The sequence below is a fragment of the Cornus florida genome, unplaced genomic scaffold (assembly GCF_030987335.1).
Source record: "Cornus florida cultivar Cherokee Brave unplaced genomic scaffold, ASM3098733v1 CherokeeBrave_3.0.0_Hap2_Chr03, whole genome shotgun sequence".
Lineage (NCBI taxonomy): Eukaryota > Viridiplantae > Streptophyta > Magnoliopsida > Cornales > Cornaceae > Cornus > Cornus florida.
The window spans coordinates 58245181-58264430 of NW_026775573.1; the positions used below are offsets into that span (position 1 = coordinate 58245181).

Here is a 19250-nt window from a genome sequence, read left to right on the forward strand (position 1 = left end):
AAATGGAGAGCACGACGAGCTCTAGGCGTGAGTAGCAACAATTTCAGATTTGGTGCTCTCTTTGGATTTCGAATTTGGAGACCCATTTTTAGGGTTTTGCTCAATCTTGAGGTAGGGGTTTTTAATTCATGTTATCTTGCTCCTTGGGGAATTATATCTCCTAAGATGTTGTAAACATGTTTAATTTGAATGTTAACTATTTTAAAGATCTTCTAAGTGTTATTTAGAAAATACATGATTATGTATATGAGTTGTTTGGTGTGAAAAGTATGCTTAGATGTTGTTTGGTTATGTGTAATGTGTTGATAAATTACTTGAGATGACGAAAATAGAATATGCTTAATTGTGTAGTGTAGTTTTTCTAAATTCTATGACATTGCAAGCATGGGACATATACATGTGCATATCATTGGGTTTTCATGAAGGAAGTTGTTTTGAAATAAAAATGGGAATTTTTGGGAAAAGTGTTTTGACAAATTGGTTTTATGGAAACCCGGTCGCCGCGGGGGTACCAAAGGGCCGGAGGGTTAATATAGCCTAGAGAGAATTAGGGAGATTGTCCTAGCGTGGTTGAGCTAGTTGGGCCCAAAATGATGCTGCAGGGGTACCAAGGGTTAGGGACACTAGCCAATCCTTCTCTCGTGTCACTGCGAGGTCACCAAAGGGCGGGTTATATTAACCGTTTGAAAGTGATGGTTTTGGAATGAAAATGGGGAGCGACATTAGCATGCATTGCATTTCATTGCATTGCATTGGTTATATTGAATTTGCTATTATGTTGTGTATCCCTGACATGATATGACCCCGTTTCCTATTACTCTATGTTTTTGTATGGATTCATGGCGACACAAGAGGCGTATCTTAAGTGCTACCTACTGAGCGATTCGGTCACCCCATTATATTCTTCATTTTTTTCAGGTTATGGCAAAGAATTAGGGGATGAAAATCCACCACAGGCTTGAGAGAACTTGAAGAGCATTTTGAATGTATTTTGATGAATTTGAACTTATTTTGTAAGCACATGATGTAAATGTATTAGGTTCATTTGGCTTGTATATGATAATGTGACTCGGACCTTAAAATCCATCTTGAAGTAAATTGATTATAATGTAAAGTTTGAGTTCATAACTCCATGTAGTTGATCTCAATGATTGTTAATTTGATTACGTGTTGGTTCTCTTGTCTATGACCATAGAGTAACTTAGGATTGATGATTTGACTCGAGATTAAACCATTGCAAAGTCTTTATTTTAGTTCCCCTCTCATCTTCATAAGGCAGCAGGTCAGATTCAGGATGCAGGGCTCGAAGAAGCCACTTTGGTCGACTGAAATAGTGCATCGGTCGACCGAACCCCTTTGTGGACTCTCAGGATCTCTATTTCGGTAGACCGAAATAGGGTTCGGTCAACCGAAACTTTCACATGCTCTCAGTATCTCAGCTTCGGTCTACCGAAGCAGTGTGTCGGTCGACCAGTTCTTGGAGGCCTGCTTCGACTGACCGAAGCTCCACTTCGGTCGACCGAAGTGTGCCTGTTGGGTCTTCTTTGTTCCTTCTTCCTTTGTAATCCACTCTTGATTCCGGAGAATTACTTAGAACCTTGTGAAAGTTTAATTTTGATCCTAATGAGCATGTTTTGACACTTGAAATGTTAGGTTTGACGTAGATGACCTCGGGTTCGAGAAAGGACCCGGCTAATGGTTCGGACCCCCGGGTTTGGGTTGTTGCATCGCCCACCAGGGGCGCGGGGGGGGGGGGGGGGGGGGACGTAGATGACCTCGGGTTCGAGAAAGGACCCGGCTAATGGTTCGGACCCCCGGGTTTGGGTTGTTGCATCGCCCACCAGGGGCGCGGGGGGGGGGGGGGGGGGGGGAAGAAATTGGACGGGAGGCTTCAATTTCTCAAACTTACAATTTTTGGCCTAAATAATATGTTGATTAAAGTTTTTGGCCAAATGGTACATTCCAGCTGAAAAGTTTTGGTTGTCCCATTCCTCACTCAATAAGGATATCACATTGCAAATTCTCACTCACATTTAAAATATGCCTTACAATTCTTCAACGAATATTAGGCACATAAATTTTTAGGGGCATATGTTTATACCACAATTATCAGTTACAGTGGAAGGTTGCCTGGTTGATTCCAATGAAAGGTGTTATGACTTTTCAGTGAAAAGAGCAAGAAATCAATCAAAATTGGACACGTGGCTTATTAAAAGGACCACACCTATAGCCATTTGCACTATAATTATAGGTCACTTTCCAATGGAAAGCTGTTGTGGCCAATTCCAATGGAAGGGTGATATGCAGATTTGGATGCAATCATAAAGCAATACATGGATTCATTTGAGAAATCCATCTGGTAAAGTAACTATCTTAGGACACGTGGCAGCCAAGGAAGTAAGCAGTTACCTTCAAGTGTAGTTACCTGTAAGTGGAAAGTCATGAGACATGTGAAAGGCCAAGAGGTAAGTAGTTAACTACAGTTGGAAGACATGACTTACAAGTGGGACACGTGGCAAAATTTTCAGTGGAAGAGCGGTTATTCTTGTTAGAATATATTGCAGAATATATTATTACTATATTGTATAATATATTATAACCTTGTATAGGATTACCATATATATAGTTACCATATACATATAGAATATATTATTAGTATATTGTATAATATATTCTAATCTTGTATAGGATTACCATAAATATAGTTACCATATACATATAGGGTTTATTTGTTCATCACACATGACCCCTCCTATATAAACTCCTCTTGTATACATCTCTCACACATCAATATCAATACAATATAGAGTTTTATAATATCTCTTTATTTCTAACATGGTATCAGAGCCTTTTGATCTCTGATAAACAATCTACCAGTTTATCATAGTCACCGCTGGGGATGACACCATTAGCCCCATCCTCGGCGGCGACGGTCAACCGGCAAATCATGCTTGCAAACTTACGCTTCCGCACGCCAAACCGCGCCACCATGCGCCTCAAGTGGTAATCCCACTCTTTATGCGCTTTCACGAGCACTAGCGGTAATCCCGCACCGCAACATGTCGGATCAACTCCGTCACTACGCCACCACTTATTAATTCCACGTGAAAACCCATCTTCACCAAATCGCTTTCGCCATATCGCTTTCAAGATCTCATTTCCAAACTCAAGATGGTTTCATTTAATCCACCTTGATTTTGAGGAAGGCTATTAGAATATATTGTAGAATATATTATTACTATATTGTATAATATATTCTAACCTTGTATAGGATTACTATATATAGTTACCATATATATATAGAATATATTATTACTATATTATATAATATATTTTAACCTTGTATAGGATTTCTATATATATAGTTACCATATACATATAGGGTTATCACACATCACCCCTCTTATATAAACCCCTCTTGTATATATCTCTCACACATCAATATCAATATAATATAGAGTTCTATAATATCTCTTTATTTCTAACATGGTATCAGAGTCTTTCGATCTCTGGTAAACAGTCTACTAGTTTATCGTAGTTACCGCCGGGGATGGTACCATTAGCCCCATCCTCAGCGACGGCGCTCAATTGGCAAATCAAGCTTGCAAACTCCAGCTTCCGCACTCTAAACCGCGCCACCATGCGCCTTAAGTGGTAATCCCACTCTTTCATGTGCTTTCACGCGCACTAGCAGTAATCCCGCACCTTAACGTGTCGAATCAGCTCCGTCACTACGCCACCAAGTGTCAGATTCACGTCAAAACCCATCTTCACCAAATCGCTTCCGCCATGCCGCTTTCATGATCTCATTTCCAAACTCAAGATGGTTTCATTTAATCCACCTTCATTTTGAGAAGGTTTGTTAGAATATATTGTAGAATATATTATTACTATATTGTATAATATATTCTAACCTTGTATATGATTACCATATATATAGTTACCATATATATATAGGATTTACTTGTTCATCACACACAACCAGTCCTATATAAACCCCTCTTGTATACATTTCTCACACATCAATATTAATACACTATAGAGTTCTATAATCTCTCTTTTATATTTAATAATTCTAATGGAACATGCAAGATTCCAGTGGAAGGTCATGCAGATAAGTAGTGGAAATGGCAAAACGTGGACTCGAACGTGGATACAAGCTAAGCGCAAATTATGGAAACTTGGTACATGTGGAGGATTTCCAGTGGAAGAGCGGTTATTCCCGACTAGTGAAAAGTTGTGCTAGAAAATAATCCAAATGTGTGAAAACATGGTCTCACACGTGTAAGCACTATAAGAATGCCAAGGAGTATGTGAGACACTTGGCAAAATCTAGTCAAATCAATATTATTGCCTACAGTCATTACCATTAGAAAATCCTATAAATAGAGCACTATGTTGTAGCTTTAAGGGCCTTTTCAACACACACAACGACAACACTTCACTTTATCTTTCAATTTGTATAATTGTCCTTCAGTTATCTTTACATTTTTACAATGTAGTTCAACTATCTTCATAAATGCAAGTTATTTTCCATTCATGCACCTTTAATTCCTTACTTTTAGTCCAACACTTCAATTCCTTTCCTTTCCAACCATAAGAAAATTTTGAAGTCTTTTGTCACTAAAGGCCGGCCAAAAAAAACCTTTGGAGGTGATCATTTCAGACCTCCTTTTAGTCGCCTGATCCATTCCATTTCCATCAAATATAGTTTAGACTTTCACTCGAAACTCCCTGAGTTCCTGGTACGCCCGCACTTCCAATAGGCCAAAAGAATGTTTTTTTGCGAGCCAAACACCCAGTGGTTGAGATTAGGGCTGTATTGAGTTGAAACCTACAAATATGAATGCTTCAATGTTCAAGTTTTGTCGCCTTCACCAGAATCTTTTTTTTTTTTTTTTTTTTGCCTCTGCATTCATCTACACTCGTTGTTAAATCAATTCTGGGTGATAGGTCAAGAGGCACAAAATTATAAGAAAAAGTGTAGGTTTCCCTATATATTTTGGTGTATATAAATAAATGTCCTCTGTTGGGTGCCCGCACGTGCAAATGTATGTACATGGTGGGGTGCCATCACTTTTGGACCATGCACCTCCTGCGTGCCTTCTTACTTCTAATTAAATTTGCAGCCTACACTCTAACCAGATGGAAGAGGCTTTTTATTATTAGTTTGGGAATTCTGTTGCTTTGTTATTACTTTTCCAATTATTACTTAAATTCTCTAAGGGGAGGTTACGAAGGTGTACCGATTAGTCAGCATAACTATCGTCTAACTAATTATTACTTAAATTTTCCTTCTTGCCCCATTTCAGGGTCAATATTATAAGGACTACCCTCTTCTTTTGTAACGTTAAATGGGGCAAGAAGGAGCTAAGTTTCAATGTTTTTGACGTTAATCACAACAAATGTAAAGCAAATTTTAAATGCTTGTGTTCGGTGCAAGAAAATGGCGTTTATTTCAGCAATGGTTCAGAATTTTATTGCAAAATGTATAGTTGGCCTTGACCATATTACATTTTGAATCAGGTCAGAATTTATCAATAAAACAAGAATGCAACTGGTATATCTATTGTTGGCTTATGATTTTTTTTTTTTCCAGGTAAATTCTTATGAAGTGTTTGTACTTTCCATCTAAAAATTCTATCCTTATGAATTTAAAGATTAGGTAGATCATGTTGTTATGTCAATTATATGATTGGATAAAAAAATAAAAAAAACAACCTTTATAGAATTAACTAGCATGGTGCGCCAATAATGCAAAATAAATAGAATTAAGTTGTTGTTGTTGTTTGTTTTTTTTTTTGTTTTTTTTATTTTTTATTTTTTTTTTTTGGTAAGAAACATGCACACACACCTAATTTACTGTTTTGGATATTAGAACTCTTACTACCCACCTTGAGAGGTAGAGGAGATATGTTACAAGGGATATTTGTCCTATATCGAATCTGGATGAGAAATGAATATAAATAAGTGGCTATATAACACTACTCAATAGTTTAACATTTTGAATAAATAGACAAACACCCATTACAAGATAGCACCGGATCACATGCAAAGCTGTTGGTAAAAGAAATCACTTGTGAACCTTCAAGTTTAAGGAAACTTTATTCTTGATACACATATTAGTGTATATAAATTTATATATAATTTGTTATGAATTAAAAAGAAAAAAAGAAAGAAGAAAAACAATTGAACTGTTCTTTTCAACATTTTTTTTCCCAATATCATTAACAGATATGCTCTTAAATATATACCACAAGCGTCCCATTTTAAGTGTACGTTACTTTTTGAAAATCTAACTTTTTAAAGATGTTGTATTTAATATATATATTTTTATTATATTGGTCATTAATGAGTTATCAATTTCTGTTGGAGAGACATAGTGGTGTTGGTAGTAATTCAGAAGGTAAGTCATTGAACAATTGCTTTTGGACCACATTCATGTTGTGGGGAGATCCACACTGATGTGATTGTGATGATAGTTTACATTTAAATTTTTTATAAGTTCAATGCAAAATAAAAAATATATATTATAAAATATAATGCAATAATTTTTTAATTGAGATAGCTAAATATGAAAGGTGGACATTTATAAATAAAATAAAATAATTGGGACTGAAAAAATATTAAAAAATCATTAAAAGAAAACTCGTTACAATTATTTTATTTTATTTATAAAATTTAATATTACTTGTTTATTTTTCATCTTAAAAGAAAATATCACAATTGCATTTACATAATAGCAAAGAAAAGTAAACTTTATTTCTTCAAAAGTTTAATTAAAAGGGAAATAAAAATAAAAGAAAATTTTGAGGGGGCCAACTCTATTTATATATGGTACTTATTTATTGTTATTAAAGATTTTTGTATAGGAAAATTAAAGTCGACACCCTCAAATTTTAAAAAATTTAAGTGGTTTGCAAAAGAAATTAATTGTGCCTCCTTCAAAATCCAGTGAATCTTTCTATTCTTGCTTACAACATTATTGCATACAAATATATATTGGATAAAATTTGTTAGAAATGGACCATCAGTGGAAATACCTTTGGCTTATATATATATATATATAGATAGATAGATCCTTGTCTCTACAGCTGTGAGGAGTGAAAGAAACATCAATTATCTTAAGCAACAAATTTTCACAAGATGAATTTCACTTCACTCTGCTCATTCGCTATTCTTGTCCTAGCATTTTACTCCATGGTTACTACTGGCTCAGTATCAAATGAAGACAACTTGGGGATTGATGAACCAATTGACGTTCATGTCATCGACAGGTTCGACATCAACACGACACCCAAGTTGATCATTCATTGCAAATCGAAGGACGATGATCTTGGCGAGCATACCCTTTCTTCGGGTGATGATTTCCATTGGCATTTCAGGGTCAATTTTATGAGGACTACTCTCTTCTTCTGCACCATGAGATGGGGCCAGAAGGTGTTGAGCTTCGACGTATTCGACGCTGCTCACAACAGATGTAAAGCAACTCTTAAATGCTTCTGGTCAATTGGTGAGGACGGCGTTTATTTTGGCGATGGTCATAGCCCCAACTACTTAGTGTATCGTTGGCCTTAATGACTATTATTACATTTTGAATGACACCAGAATCTATTAGTAAAACAAGATTGTTTCTTGTACGTATTGCATTGTTTGCTTATGAATAAACAAAGTGTGTTATTATTATTATTATGGAAAATGCTAAAGATTTCATGATATTATCACAAACTTGCATATTTATTAAAAAAACAAAAAAAAAAAAAAGTCTTATTTATTATTGTAATTCTTACTACAACATATTTGTAATTTAGTACTCTATTCAGTTTTTTATATATATATATATATATATATATATATATATATATATATATATATAAAGAATGCTTGACAATTCACAAGTTTAGAAACTCGACTTCCCTGAATTAAAAAACAAGATTGTTTTGCTTATGAATAAACACAAGTGTATTATTATTAAGGAAAATGCTAAAGAAAACGAGTTTTTTTTTTTTATGATATTATCACAAATTTGCATATTCATCAAATAAATAAATAAATATATACATATATATATATATATATATATATATATATATATTATTGTAATTCTTGCTACAACACCATTTTTCTTTTCTAATTAATATTACAAGCTGTTAAAAATATATATTCTTGTCGTAGCATTTTGCATGATTCCAAATGTAATCTTACTACATAAAAGAAAATTATAAGTGCATGTGATTGGTGCAAGAAGAGGCCGTTTTTTTAGTATTACAAAGTGTGTGGTTGGCCTTTATATTTTGAATGAGATCGTAATTTATGAATAAAACAAATACTGTTTCGGGTATATCCACTGTCGGCTTATGAACTGTTTGTACTGTTCATCTAAAAGTTTTCCTATTATGAATAAAACAAGAATGTTTCTTCTTTCTGGTAAAAGTGTGTGGCAAAGCACTTTGAATGCCACCTCAGCAGTTAAAGTCATAGTAGACCTAGATCGCCACAAAAACCGCACTATACTGTAGTAAAACTCTATCAAATAACCCTAAAACCAATTTTTTTTCCCCCTCTTTTCCCGTCTTTAGACTTTACCGCAGTTAAATTTACCTAAATGGTCATTGATGTTTTTTTAAAGGTTAATTTCAATATATAATATATATTATGGGTCGTGATAGACACGGCTATAATTTTGGCTGATCAGTTTGGCAACACGTGGTAGGGGCAGTAAGCAAATTAAACAAATTTTTTTTTTTTTTTTTTGGTAAAATGGATTCCCTCTTTTTGTCTCTCCTCCTCTACTAGTGCCACTTCCACGCCTGCAACCATCATCACTGCCCAGGCAAGCGAATCTCCGGACCCTCATCGCCTCTTTTTGGGCAGCTCTTGCCGAAGCCAAATGGCAATCGACTCCGACCTTGTTTTCGCTTTGCTCAGGAATTGCCTATTAGACAAGACCATCGAAAGAGCGATTTTCATAGAATTCGGATTCTCGTAGATAGATGATGGAAACTTTCGCTTACTGATCGATCGATTGAATGAAGATTGGACCGAGGGAAAAGAAAGACTAACAAACCACTCGTGAGAAGCTAACCTCCTGATCAGTCAAGAGCAGCCGCAATAAGGTCCTCCCGGTTTTTACGTTTCCAGCCAAGCCTGAAATCCATCATCACTTTATGGGGGAGTCTAAGGTCCGGCGATCTTCTGTCATTCTTGAATCTAGAGAAGAGAGTCAAGCAGTGGATTGAGGAAAATCACCAATTGACGTTGTTCACTGTGTGGAAGCCCCTTCATAAATCAAGAAAGTCTTGGACTGCCCTTCACTGTCTTGCCAAGAAAGGCTTGTATATTAAGCGATTCTGAAATCAGAACTGAACATCATGGAATGCATCTTTCTCTACGCAATTACGAAAGAAGAACATGGACTGTTTGAATTTCATTTGAACAAACTGAACAACAAAGAGCATTTTGAGAAAGAGCTTGGAACAAATTCAGCAAATGGACTCATCAAAGAATCAATGAATTGACTCGTTTTTCGCTGATTGCACTATCTAGCTCATCTCAGTCAAATCTGAATTCTAGAAGTTCACCTCTTATAAGTAAATCTGAATTGGAAAAGAATTCTAGAAGTTCACCTCTTGCCTGTTTCTCTCTCCGATTCCATTTTACCCTTCTTTGCTTTGTACGGAAATATGGGTTTGTTTGTTAGAGAGAGAGAGGAGAGAAACATCAACAGATGTTGATAACTGGACAACCACGTATTTCGGCCTAACAAATTTGCCAAAGTAATCAGTCCAAATATCATTTTCCTAAAAATAACACTAAAAAAATCAAAGGACTAAGATTTTATGTATGCCTATCCAAATCCAGCCTATATTAACAAGTAACATGGCCAGATATCTAATTCATGTGGTGCTTTAGGATCTGAAGACGTGTTTAATTGAAAGAAAAAAACAAGATTACAAAACGCAAAAAAAAAAAAAAAATTAAAAATTAATGGACTAAGATTTTAGGGTTAATTACAATGACACTTCTTAAAGTTTGATATCATGACACTCATATATAAGTTAGACGTTTTTTGAACAATGACACCCCCTGACAAAATTTGGAGCCAAATAGACCCTTAAAAGGTTTGAAAAGACAAAATTACCCATCAATATTTAACTAATTTTAATTGTAAAATATTAAAATTTTAAAATGACACTGTTGCCCTTCTACCAATCTCTTCTAAACCCATCGATCCGGCCCTCTCTCTCTTCACCCATCGCTTGAATCTACTCCGCTTGAAACTACTCCGGGAAGCAAAAGGCTCAGAGCACTTTGTTTTGGTCACAAATCAGTATATGTGAGTCGATATATATATATAATATCTCTCTATATTGGCAGAGACCCAGATCGCGTAATTTCTACATAGGGTGTAACTTAGTGTGGGCTAACCTGGGCTATAGCCCAGGTCCAAAAAAAAAAAAAAAATAGTACTATTTTCTATCCGTCATAACCCAGCCCATACCCATGCCCATACCCAATCCATAATAAAACAAATGGGCCAGCCCAGCAATGAGCCCATCTCTCTGAAAACCTAACTATTATGGTGTTGGAACATTCCCATCTGCCTAGCTTCCCAAAAAAAAAAAACATTCCCATCTGGCTCTAGGTCATCTCTCTGAAAACGCAGGAGCCGTAGGAACATTCTCATCTGCCTCTGAGTCATCTCTCTGAAAACGCTTCACAGCCTTCACAGCCTAGCAAACCAACGATTGAAGCCTCGAAGGTACATAGATAATTCCATTTAATTGTTCTATTTTCACTGCTTTGCCTCTGTGAATCTGTGATGATCATCAATGTATGTTTTTGTTTTTGGATATTGCCTTTTGATATGCAAACAACAAATTGATTGGATTAGTGTTGGAATTTGAAAATTAAGGAAGAACCTTATCTTAGTTCTTACTTCAGCTTTTACCCCCAAATAAATTTTACCCATCTCTGAGAGAGATCAATTTTTTATTAATTTGATCAGAGCTACCTCATGGTCCTTTACGGAAATGCGTCGCCATTCTCTCCTCTAGTCCAATTAATTCCTCTTTTAGTGACTTTCAACTAAGAGATTGGTTTAAAATTCATAAATCATCTTTATTTACAATGAATTATGTGAAGACTTTCTTGAATGTTTCCATTAAAGATTTATTTTTTATTTTATTTTATTTTTTTTTCATACCATGTTCGTGAATGTTTCCATTAAAGATTCTTTTATTTATTTATTTATTTTGGAGTTGGGTTTGATTGCATTCAAATCTAAAAGATCTTAATTTTTTTTTATTTTTTTTTTATTTTCCCTGCTGTCAGCTCTATAGCCTCTATAGGTGATAGGCAATTAGGCATGCCCTTTATTTTTGTTTGTTGAAGCACTATATTCACCCTCAAGATGAAAAATTGTTTTCATTTTATAAACGAAAAGATGATAAACTAGAGATTGGGACAGCTTCCACAAGTATGAGTTCTCGGCCTAAGACTACAAGCTCTAATGAGCAGCAACAAGAGCCTCCTTCAAAAATTCCAAGATGCTGGTGACTCCTTTAAATTTTCATATTTTTAGCCCTACCCACTTTGCAATCCTAGCTCCACCCATATATATATATAATATATTTCTATATTGGCAGAGACCCAAATCGCGTAACTTCCATATATATATATGTGTGTGTGTGTGTGTGTGTGTGTGTGTGTCAGGTTATATATTGTTCATATTAGATCGCACAATCTGCAACTTGAAATCAGGATTTTACATGCGTGCTTCTCATTGCTCCAGAAATGGATTTGCTTTAAAAGCTAAACCTATATATATGTGTGTGTGTGTGTGTGTGTGTGTGTGTGTGTGAATTTCAACTCTCAATATTTTCTTCTTGAATGCAATTACAACTTTTCATATTTTTCTTCTTAAATGCAATTATTAATGGAATTCCATGGATGTTAGAATCATGTTCCAGTCAGTGAAGCTCATACATATATGACTTAGATGTTTGGTAAAGGGAAAGACATGCAATCAAACTAGAACACCTAATTAGCTTTAGAGAGTAGGCAAAACGATTCTAATCTTGGCAATCAAAAAAATTAATAAATAAAACATCTGATTTGTAAGCATATGTGATCGTATTCTCCTTTATAATTTTTCTCAGCTTTCTCGGCAACCATGCAAGGGTTTTAGAATAGAGAACACACAAAATTCACCTTGAGAAGACCTTTCGCTGTTTTGCGAACGAGATCTTTGGGGAATCCATCTATATATATATATATGTCAGGTTATATATTGTTCATATTTGTATATAGAGAGATGTGAGAGAGGTTATTTTGGACATTTCAAATTTATTAGAATGGGTAATTTAGTAATTTTGTGTCATTTCATAAGTCAAAGGGCATTTAGGTCATTTTATCACATGTCGGCCCTCAATGGGTGTCTTTGTCAAAGACAACAAAGCTTAGGGGTGCCATTGTTCAAAAGTGAGCTAATTTGTATATGACTGTCAATAAGGTAAACCTCAGAGAGTATCATTGTAATTAACCCAAGATTTTAAAAGCATTTTTAACATGTTATTCGGCAGCTTCTTTTTTAAATGAGTTTCTCAACTGTAGAAGTTTTCCTATTCTTAAATTAAAAGATGTGTATTTATATATGTCTGTTTGCTTGTGTCTCTGGGAATTAGTGATATAAAACCTTTTGTCTTCAGTATTATTGTGTCTCATTTTATGGGACGATTAATGCTTCGTCTTTGACAAAAGAATTTTTATGCAGACTAGTGGTTGTGTTGCTCAACCTGGAAATATTCTTCTGATGTTGTTTCCATTATCCTCATTTTAGATCGCTTTCATGCAGTCACACCCAAAATAATGAAAATTGATGCTAATTATTGAATTTTCTGTTGCCCCAAATTATATGGAAGATGGGAAATTTATGTTGAAATGAAACTACTTTTTAGTCTCTGCAGAATAGCAGCTCCAGCTTAGCTTTAGTTACATATTAGTAATTCTTCTGTGTGGTTTCAAATTCTATGCTTAGATTGAACTCTAGTTTGGCTTTCAATACGAATTAAATATGGTTTCTGTTGGTCTTATGTTTCGGGATTTGGTGTTTGTACAAGCAATGTCCTTTTATTTGTGTAGTTCTCTTACGTAATAGAGAAACTCTTCTATGTTTGTATAGATCGTGCTCAGATATGCCAAAAGTTCCTACTCAAGTGGCATCTCCAGAAGAACATGAGATAAAGTTGGACCTACCTGACATACCAACGAAAGCACTGCCTGTTACTTCCAAGGTAATTCCTGAGGATGCTCAAGACGCTTCAGATGGAGTTTCTGTTAGGACAAAAGGTCTCTCTCTCTCTCTCTCTCTCTCTCTCACACACACACACACACACACACATTCACACAATCATATAAATATATGTATATACAGATACATACATATATATATCCACACACACAAGGCGGAGGCCATGGCAAGCTGTCGTCAGGGATAATTATATATAGGGTTATTCCACAAAAATGGAGTTTTGGGCGTCAAAGGACAGAAGTATGGAGTCAAAATCAAAATTTCCAAATTAATGGAATTTTCTCAAAATCTGACGGAACATGGAAATTTACGGTACATCTATTTTTTATTTCCAAAATAGCCTTCTATTGTTGTTATGAAATTATGTTACTACTCCTCATATCTAGAGAGAAACCCATCTATGGCAATCCTTCTTCCCAAACGAACAACCAACAAACTTGATAAATTCATCCAAACCTTGTGGTCATTTGCGCTTTTCTAATGATTAAATGGATTTGTTGTTTTTTTTATTTTTATTTTAAATGGGTTTACTGGTTAGGTGGGTGAAAGAGAGACATGGCCAATCAAAAAGAAATAATTGTTTTTGCCATTGCAGATGAACACATTCAAAAGGGGTTGGTTTTGGGGTGTGAGAGAGACTCATAACAGAAGGGTATTTTGGGAATAAAAAAAATGATGTACAGTAAATTTCCATGTCCACCTTAGACTTTGAGAAAATTTCAATAATTTGGAAAACTTAATTTTGACTCCATTATTTTGTTCTTTGACCCACAAAACTCCATTTTTATGAAATTATCCCTTATATATATCCACACACACGTACACACACAGGTGGCGACGATGATGTTGCAGTAGAGGTGGCGATGGTGGTTGCAGTTTCGCCGTCCTCTAAGCTCACCACACTGTCGAGGAGCTCGCCACCATCACCACCGCTTCAAACCATCGCCTGTAGCTACAGTTTTGATCCTTGTTCGTCGCCGGTCACTCCTTCATCGCCGTTTAGTCATGCCACCGGCATCCTTGCTCGTCGCCGCTGTTCAGTTCCTCACTGAAGTTCTTCAACACTGAGCCCACGCAAAGACCGTCCCAAGCCGCCTGAATGATTTTAATTAGCCACGCCACACATTATCACGCGTTGTCTTACCGATCACGCGCCGGTTCTGCAAATCGCGTGCTGAAATTTGCCGTCAATCATCTTCTTCTCCTAAATCGTGTGTCCAACACACGCCGATGCTCCACCACACACGCGCCCGACAAATTTCCATAGCTACCATCACAACTCCAGCAACTTCCACAGCAAACTGTCCTCGCCGTTCAGACCTTGGTCTCTGGAATCGCCGACATTGTCTCATCTCACCGCTGGTAATCCCAACAACCTTCACGTCGGTGATCCCACTATACCAAAACCATCTGTTTGTTGGCCCATTGGACACAACTTCACCGGCGTCGGAATTTCTGACTACCATTGAAATCACCAATCTCTGCCGATGATATTAACGGTGACGAAATAGGGTTTCTTAATGAGCAACATGGTTACAGTAGGGATTCACAGAGGAATGGAACGGGTTACAAAAGAAATGAAAGGTTAGAGTGAGAGAGAGATGGTCTATGGCTGTGATTGTGGCTGAAATAAACTGAGGGCAATTGTGTCTTTCTAATATATGTAATATTTTATAATAAATTTGATTTTAATATTAAGGGGTAATTTTGTCTTTTTGGAAGATTTAAGGCCTTGTTTGGTTGGAATTTCATATAAGGAGTGTCTTTGTCCCAAAATAAGATAAATTGTATGTGCGTGTCATTTTAGTAAACCTCAAGAATGTTGTTGTACTTTACCCTTATTTCTAAATTCCAGTCATGGAGGAACCATTGGGTGGGGTATTGGTTTTGGGGTTTCACTTGGTAGCCTACATCTTTACATGTACTTCTCTATATATATATATAATTATTATTATTATTATTATTATTTACATTTAATAAATTTGTTTCCATTTTTGTAATTGTGTACATTTTTATGAGTGGTCATCACAAACATCCACATTGTATAATAAATTTATTTATTTATTTATTTTTTTTTTTATTTTTATTTTTTTTTCTTCCAAAGTTCTTATTAGCAATTCAATAATATTGTGGACTGAAAGTCTTTTATTTTTATTTTTATTTTTTTCTTCCAAAGTTCTTATAAGCAATTCAATAATATTGTGGACTGAAAGTCTGAGACTGTTAAACATCATACATGACAAAAAAATAAAAAAAATAAAAAAAATAAAAAAAGAAGAGAAAGACAGACTACTTACTCGTGGTGGTTTCGTAAGCATTCCACTTGAAAATGGAGAAATTTACAAGTTGTGACCCCAAAATATAAATTCAAATTAATCAAATTTCTTTGCTGTAGTGCTCCGATCCGAGTAACATGATTCAGATGTATATTTAAATTTTTTTTTTTTTGTCATTTTGTTTGTTTCGATGTAACATATATTTTGAAAATTATTTTCTCTATTTTTATCTGTTTGGTTATCATAAAATCAAGTTAAACAATTTACTAAATAAAATATTTTTCCTAAGTCTTACAAAAACAACTTGAAAAATATTTTCAGGATCTTTGTCAAATATTGAAAAAAAAATAAATAAATACTACATAAAAAAAAAAAAGATTCAAAAAAAAAAAAAAAAAATTTACGCCCAAAGAAACTGTGCATAAATGTAAATTACGATTTACTCTAACAATTACTTTCTGTTCGAATATCCTTTCTTAACTACCGCTGGTTTTTGCTCTCGATTGTTTTGTTTTCTAAGTGCTTAAGCATTGTTGCACTTCTCCTATTTCAAAATTTGTATCATCTATGACATTGTTTATAACAGGTTGTAAAGGAACAAACATTCAATATATTGTTGTCCTTTAAAATTTTTAAATTAGTCTGTGAAGGATGGTTTTAAGGAAAAAAAGGTTTAAAATTGACTATTTTTTACGAGATATCAATATGAGATTTTCTGCTGTACAACAACATTTACTTAACGAATTTCAACTCACACACATGTAGGCTTATTCATTAAATGTGATACAACACTTGTACATAAATTCCAACTCATGTCATACTTTTTATGTTCATGAAAAAGTATATGGAAGGAAGAGGGGAGGAATGACATAAGAAATTTTTGTCACAGAAAGAGAAATGCATTATTTATTTATTTTATTATTATAATTTTTTTATAGCACATGTATCGGCCCCTATAACATACGCACCATTCAAATCATGAGTGCAGTTCGAAATTGAGAACTCAATGATTTACCTCTCTGATCCCGCTATGCCCCTGGGACAAGAAAAAATGCATTTACTCTTCTATGAGTACATGCTAATAATTAATTAGTTGGCAATATTATGCTATCAATATAATACAAGCATTGAAAAGTAGATTGTTCTAGTCTCCCTCAACAACATTATAGGAGTTTTTTGCCAAGACAAATAAATTATTATTTTTTAATTCCGTATAGATGGTAAAACACCAAAAGGAAAAAAAGAAAAAAAAAAAAAGAAATTGGTTACTCTCAATAAGGACTCACATGTCAGTTGTGACCATAGCATCCGACTAGATTCAGTGGAAGAAATTGATTACTGACAACCAATATCCAAATTTTGATTTCCATCACTCTTTTTCTTGGATGTTATTTTAGTCTCTCTCTATCATCTACTGACAATCATTTTGGAATTATTATTATATATACTCAGGGCTCTGCTACGATAAATTTTATTACATTATGCCACAAAAATATCTCACACTTTTATACACCTAATGGTCAATATGAATTTTAAGAATATTATATATAAAAAAAACACAAAAGCATTTAACAAATATACTCCATATATATATATATATATATATATATATATATTTCAGCAGTTCTTCCATACTATATGTACTGTGATAAGGTTTGTGTGTGCTACTATGCCTGCAGCATAGACTTGTGATGGTTTTAGTGAATAAAGGTTTGTGTATGCTACTGTACTTATAGCATAGATCTGTGATGGTTTCAGCGGAGGTAATTTTTTTTTTTTTGCGATTTTACTTATTAATTTTATTTTTTTATATATAATATCTAGATTATATTATTATTATAATAATAAAAAAAATGATACGACATAAAGTACCACCGAGCCGAAAACGTATTTATATCTGTATCTATTATTATCTCTACCGATTGATTTCCCTCACATCAAAACCACTTTTTCTCTCTCAATAATTTTCCACCTGTCATTCCATATTCTCTCCCTCAATAATTCTTTGCATTATTAGGTCTCCCTACCAATCAATGTCCCTTCGTTTTCGTTCTTCAATTTTCCATAGACACACCAAAAATTCTATATACGCGCGCACGAAAAGATAATGCATTTTAGTCCTCAGCAGACACTTTTACACTACACTTTTTTATTTTTAAAAATTATAACCATTTTTTCCAATCTTCTTTTGTTTGAAATTTTTATAATCATTGGATTAATTTTACAATAATTATAAAAAACAGATATATTCTCATATATTTGTTGACAAATCTAAAATAAATAAATAATCAAAAGGCAAAAGGCTCATTTTTTTTTTTTTTTTTTTTTAAGTTTTTAAAAATCATAATGTAAAGAAGCAGGGAAAAATAATTGTTCAGTCCAAACAAAGAAGGAAATTAAAATAAATAAATAAATAAAAAAGTAAAAAAAAAAGAAAAAAAGAACTGAAGCATGGTTCGCATCCGCAGTATTGATCGAGGTGTAACGGACTCAGACGAATATCGGTGTAAATTGGTTAAATCAGCCCGTTCATAAAAGTATGTAACGATATTGAACCTTTAAAAATGGATTACAAACCGATCGATACGTTGCGTATTGATTAATATTGCAAAACATGAATCGAAGTGCTGTTTGAAAAATAATAATAATAATAAAAATAAAATAAAAATCCCAATATATGAAAACAAACCCTTGTAAAAATAAATATATAAATAAATACTTTTTAAAGTGGTGGGATTATGACCCGCACCCATGTGTGAGTCACATTCAGCCAACTTCACACGGGAATGAATTATGTTCATTCGACGGTATAACTGGCTAGCACTTAATCTAACAATTGACAATTCATTGAAATTCACATCACACCTGACTTGGACAATATTCATATATCATCAACTTTTACAGTGTGATGAACCCTCTTTCCAACTAACGTACAATTTAGATATAAAGGCATTTAAGCATCCCATGAGATTACAAATGTGACATAAAAAAAGTGATTTGCAACTATGCACCAAATCTTTTAATCTATTAATCTGTGCACTAATTTAAATATTGAGCGTTATGGCTAAGCATTCAATTTGTCAAACTAGTTTTAATTTGGAAACATAAAAGACCAAACACAATCGAGTGTACTAATAAATCAATTATAGGATACCAAAATCGTTAGTGTGCTAATTTCAAAATAAGAAAAAAACTTAATGACATTAAAAGATGTTGCAATAAAAAATGCTATAAAAAGTTAAAAACTAGTGAAAATATACATAAGTATGAAGGATATAAAACAATATATATTACATGTAAATATTGATACTGTGATAGTTTTTGTCCAGCAAAAACAGGGGCCTACCACAAGAATTATTGAAGGAACAAGAAGTTCCTATTATAATTGTTTTAAATTTTTAAATAACCAGACTAGGTGTTGGAGAATAATTTTCTTACATTATAATTTATACAACCATTTTATATAATATTTAGTTTATATTATTATTACCAAAAAAATAATAATAATAAATAAAATCATACAACATAAATTACCAATGTTGTAGACATAATTCTCTGCATCTCTCTCTCTCTCACTCTCACTTTATCTCTCTCTCTCTGTCATTCCTTTTCCTCACATCAAAACCACTCTCTCTCATCTTCTCTCTCTCAATAATTCTTTG

At 34.1% G+C, this 19250-nt stretch overlaps 1 protein-coding gene and 1 long non-coding RNA gene across 2 annotated transcripts; both read left to right on the forward strand.

The window, feature by feature from the left end:
- Positions 1–7146: 7146 nt before the first annotated feature.
- On the forward strand, positions 7147–7578 carry LOC132301641 (S-protein homolog 5-like). Its single transcript, XM_059798879.1, has one exon. It carries the CDS (start codon positions 7147–7149, stop codon positions 7576–7578), a length of 432 nt encoding a protein of 143 aa, XP_059654862.1.
- A 2979-nt stretch (positions 7579–10557) lies between these two features.
- On the forward strand, positions 10558–15944 carry LOC132300603 (uncharacterized). Its single transcript, XR_009480512.1, has 2 exons — positions 10558–10762; positions 13184–15944. It is a non-coding gene; the product is annotated as an uncharacterized LOC132300603 (long non-coding RNA).
- The last annotated feature ends 3306 nt before the right edge of the window (positions 15945–19250 follow it).

What these genes read in the sequence shown, in the direction of transcription:
- LOC132301641 (XM_059798879.1), top strand. Translation starts at nt 7,147, where the DNA reads ATGAATTTCACTTCACTCTGCTCATTCGCTATTCTTGTCCTAGCATTT.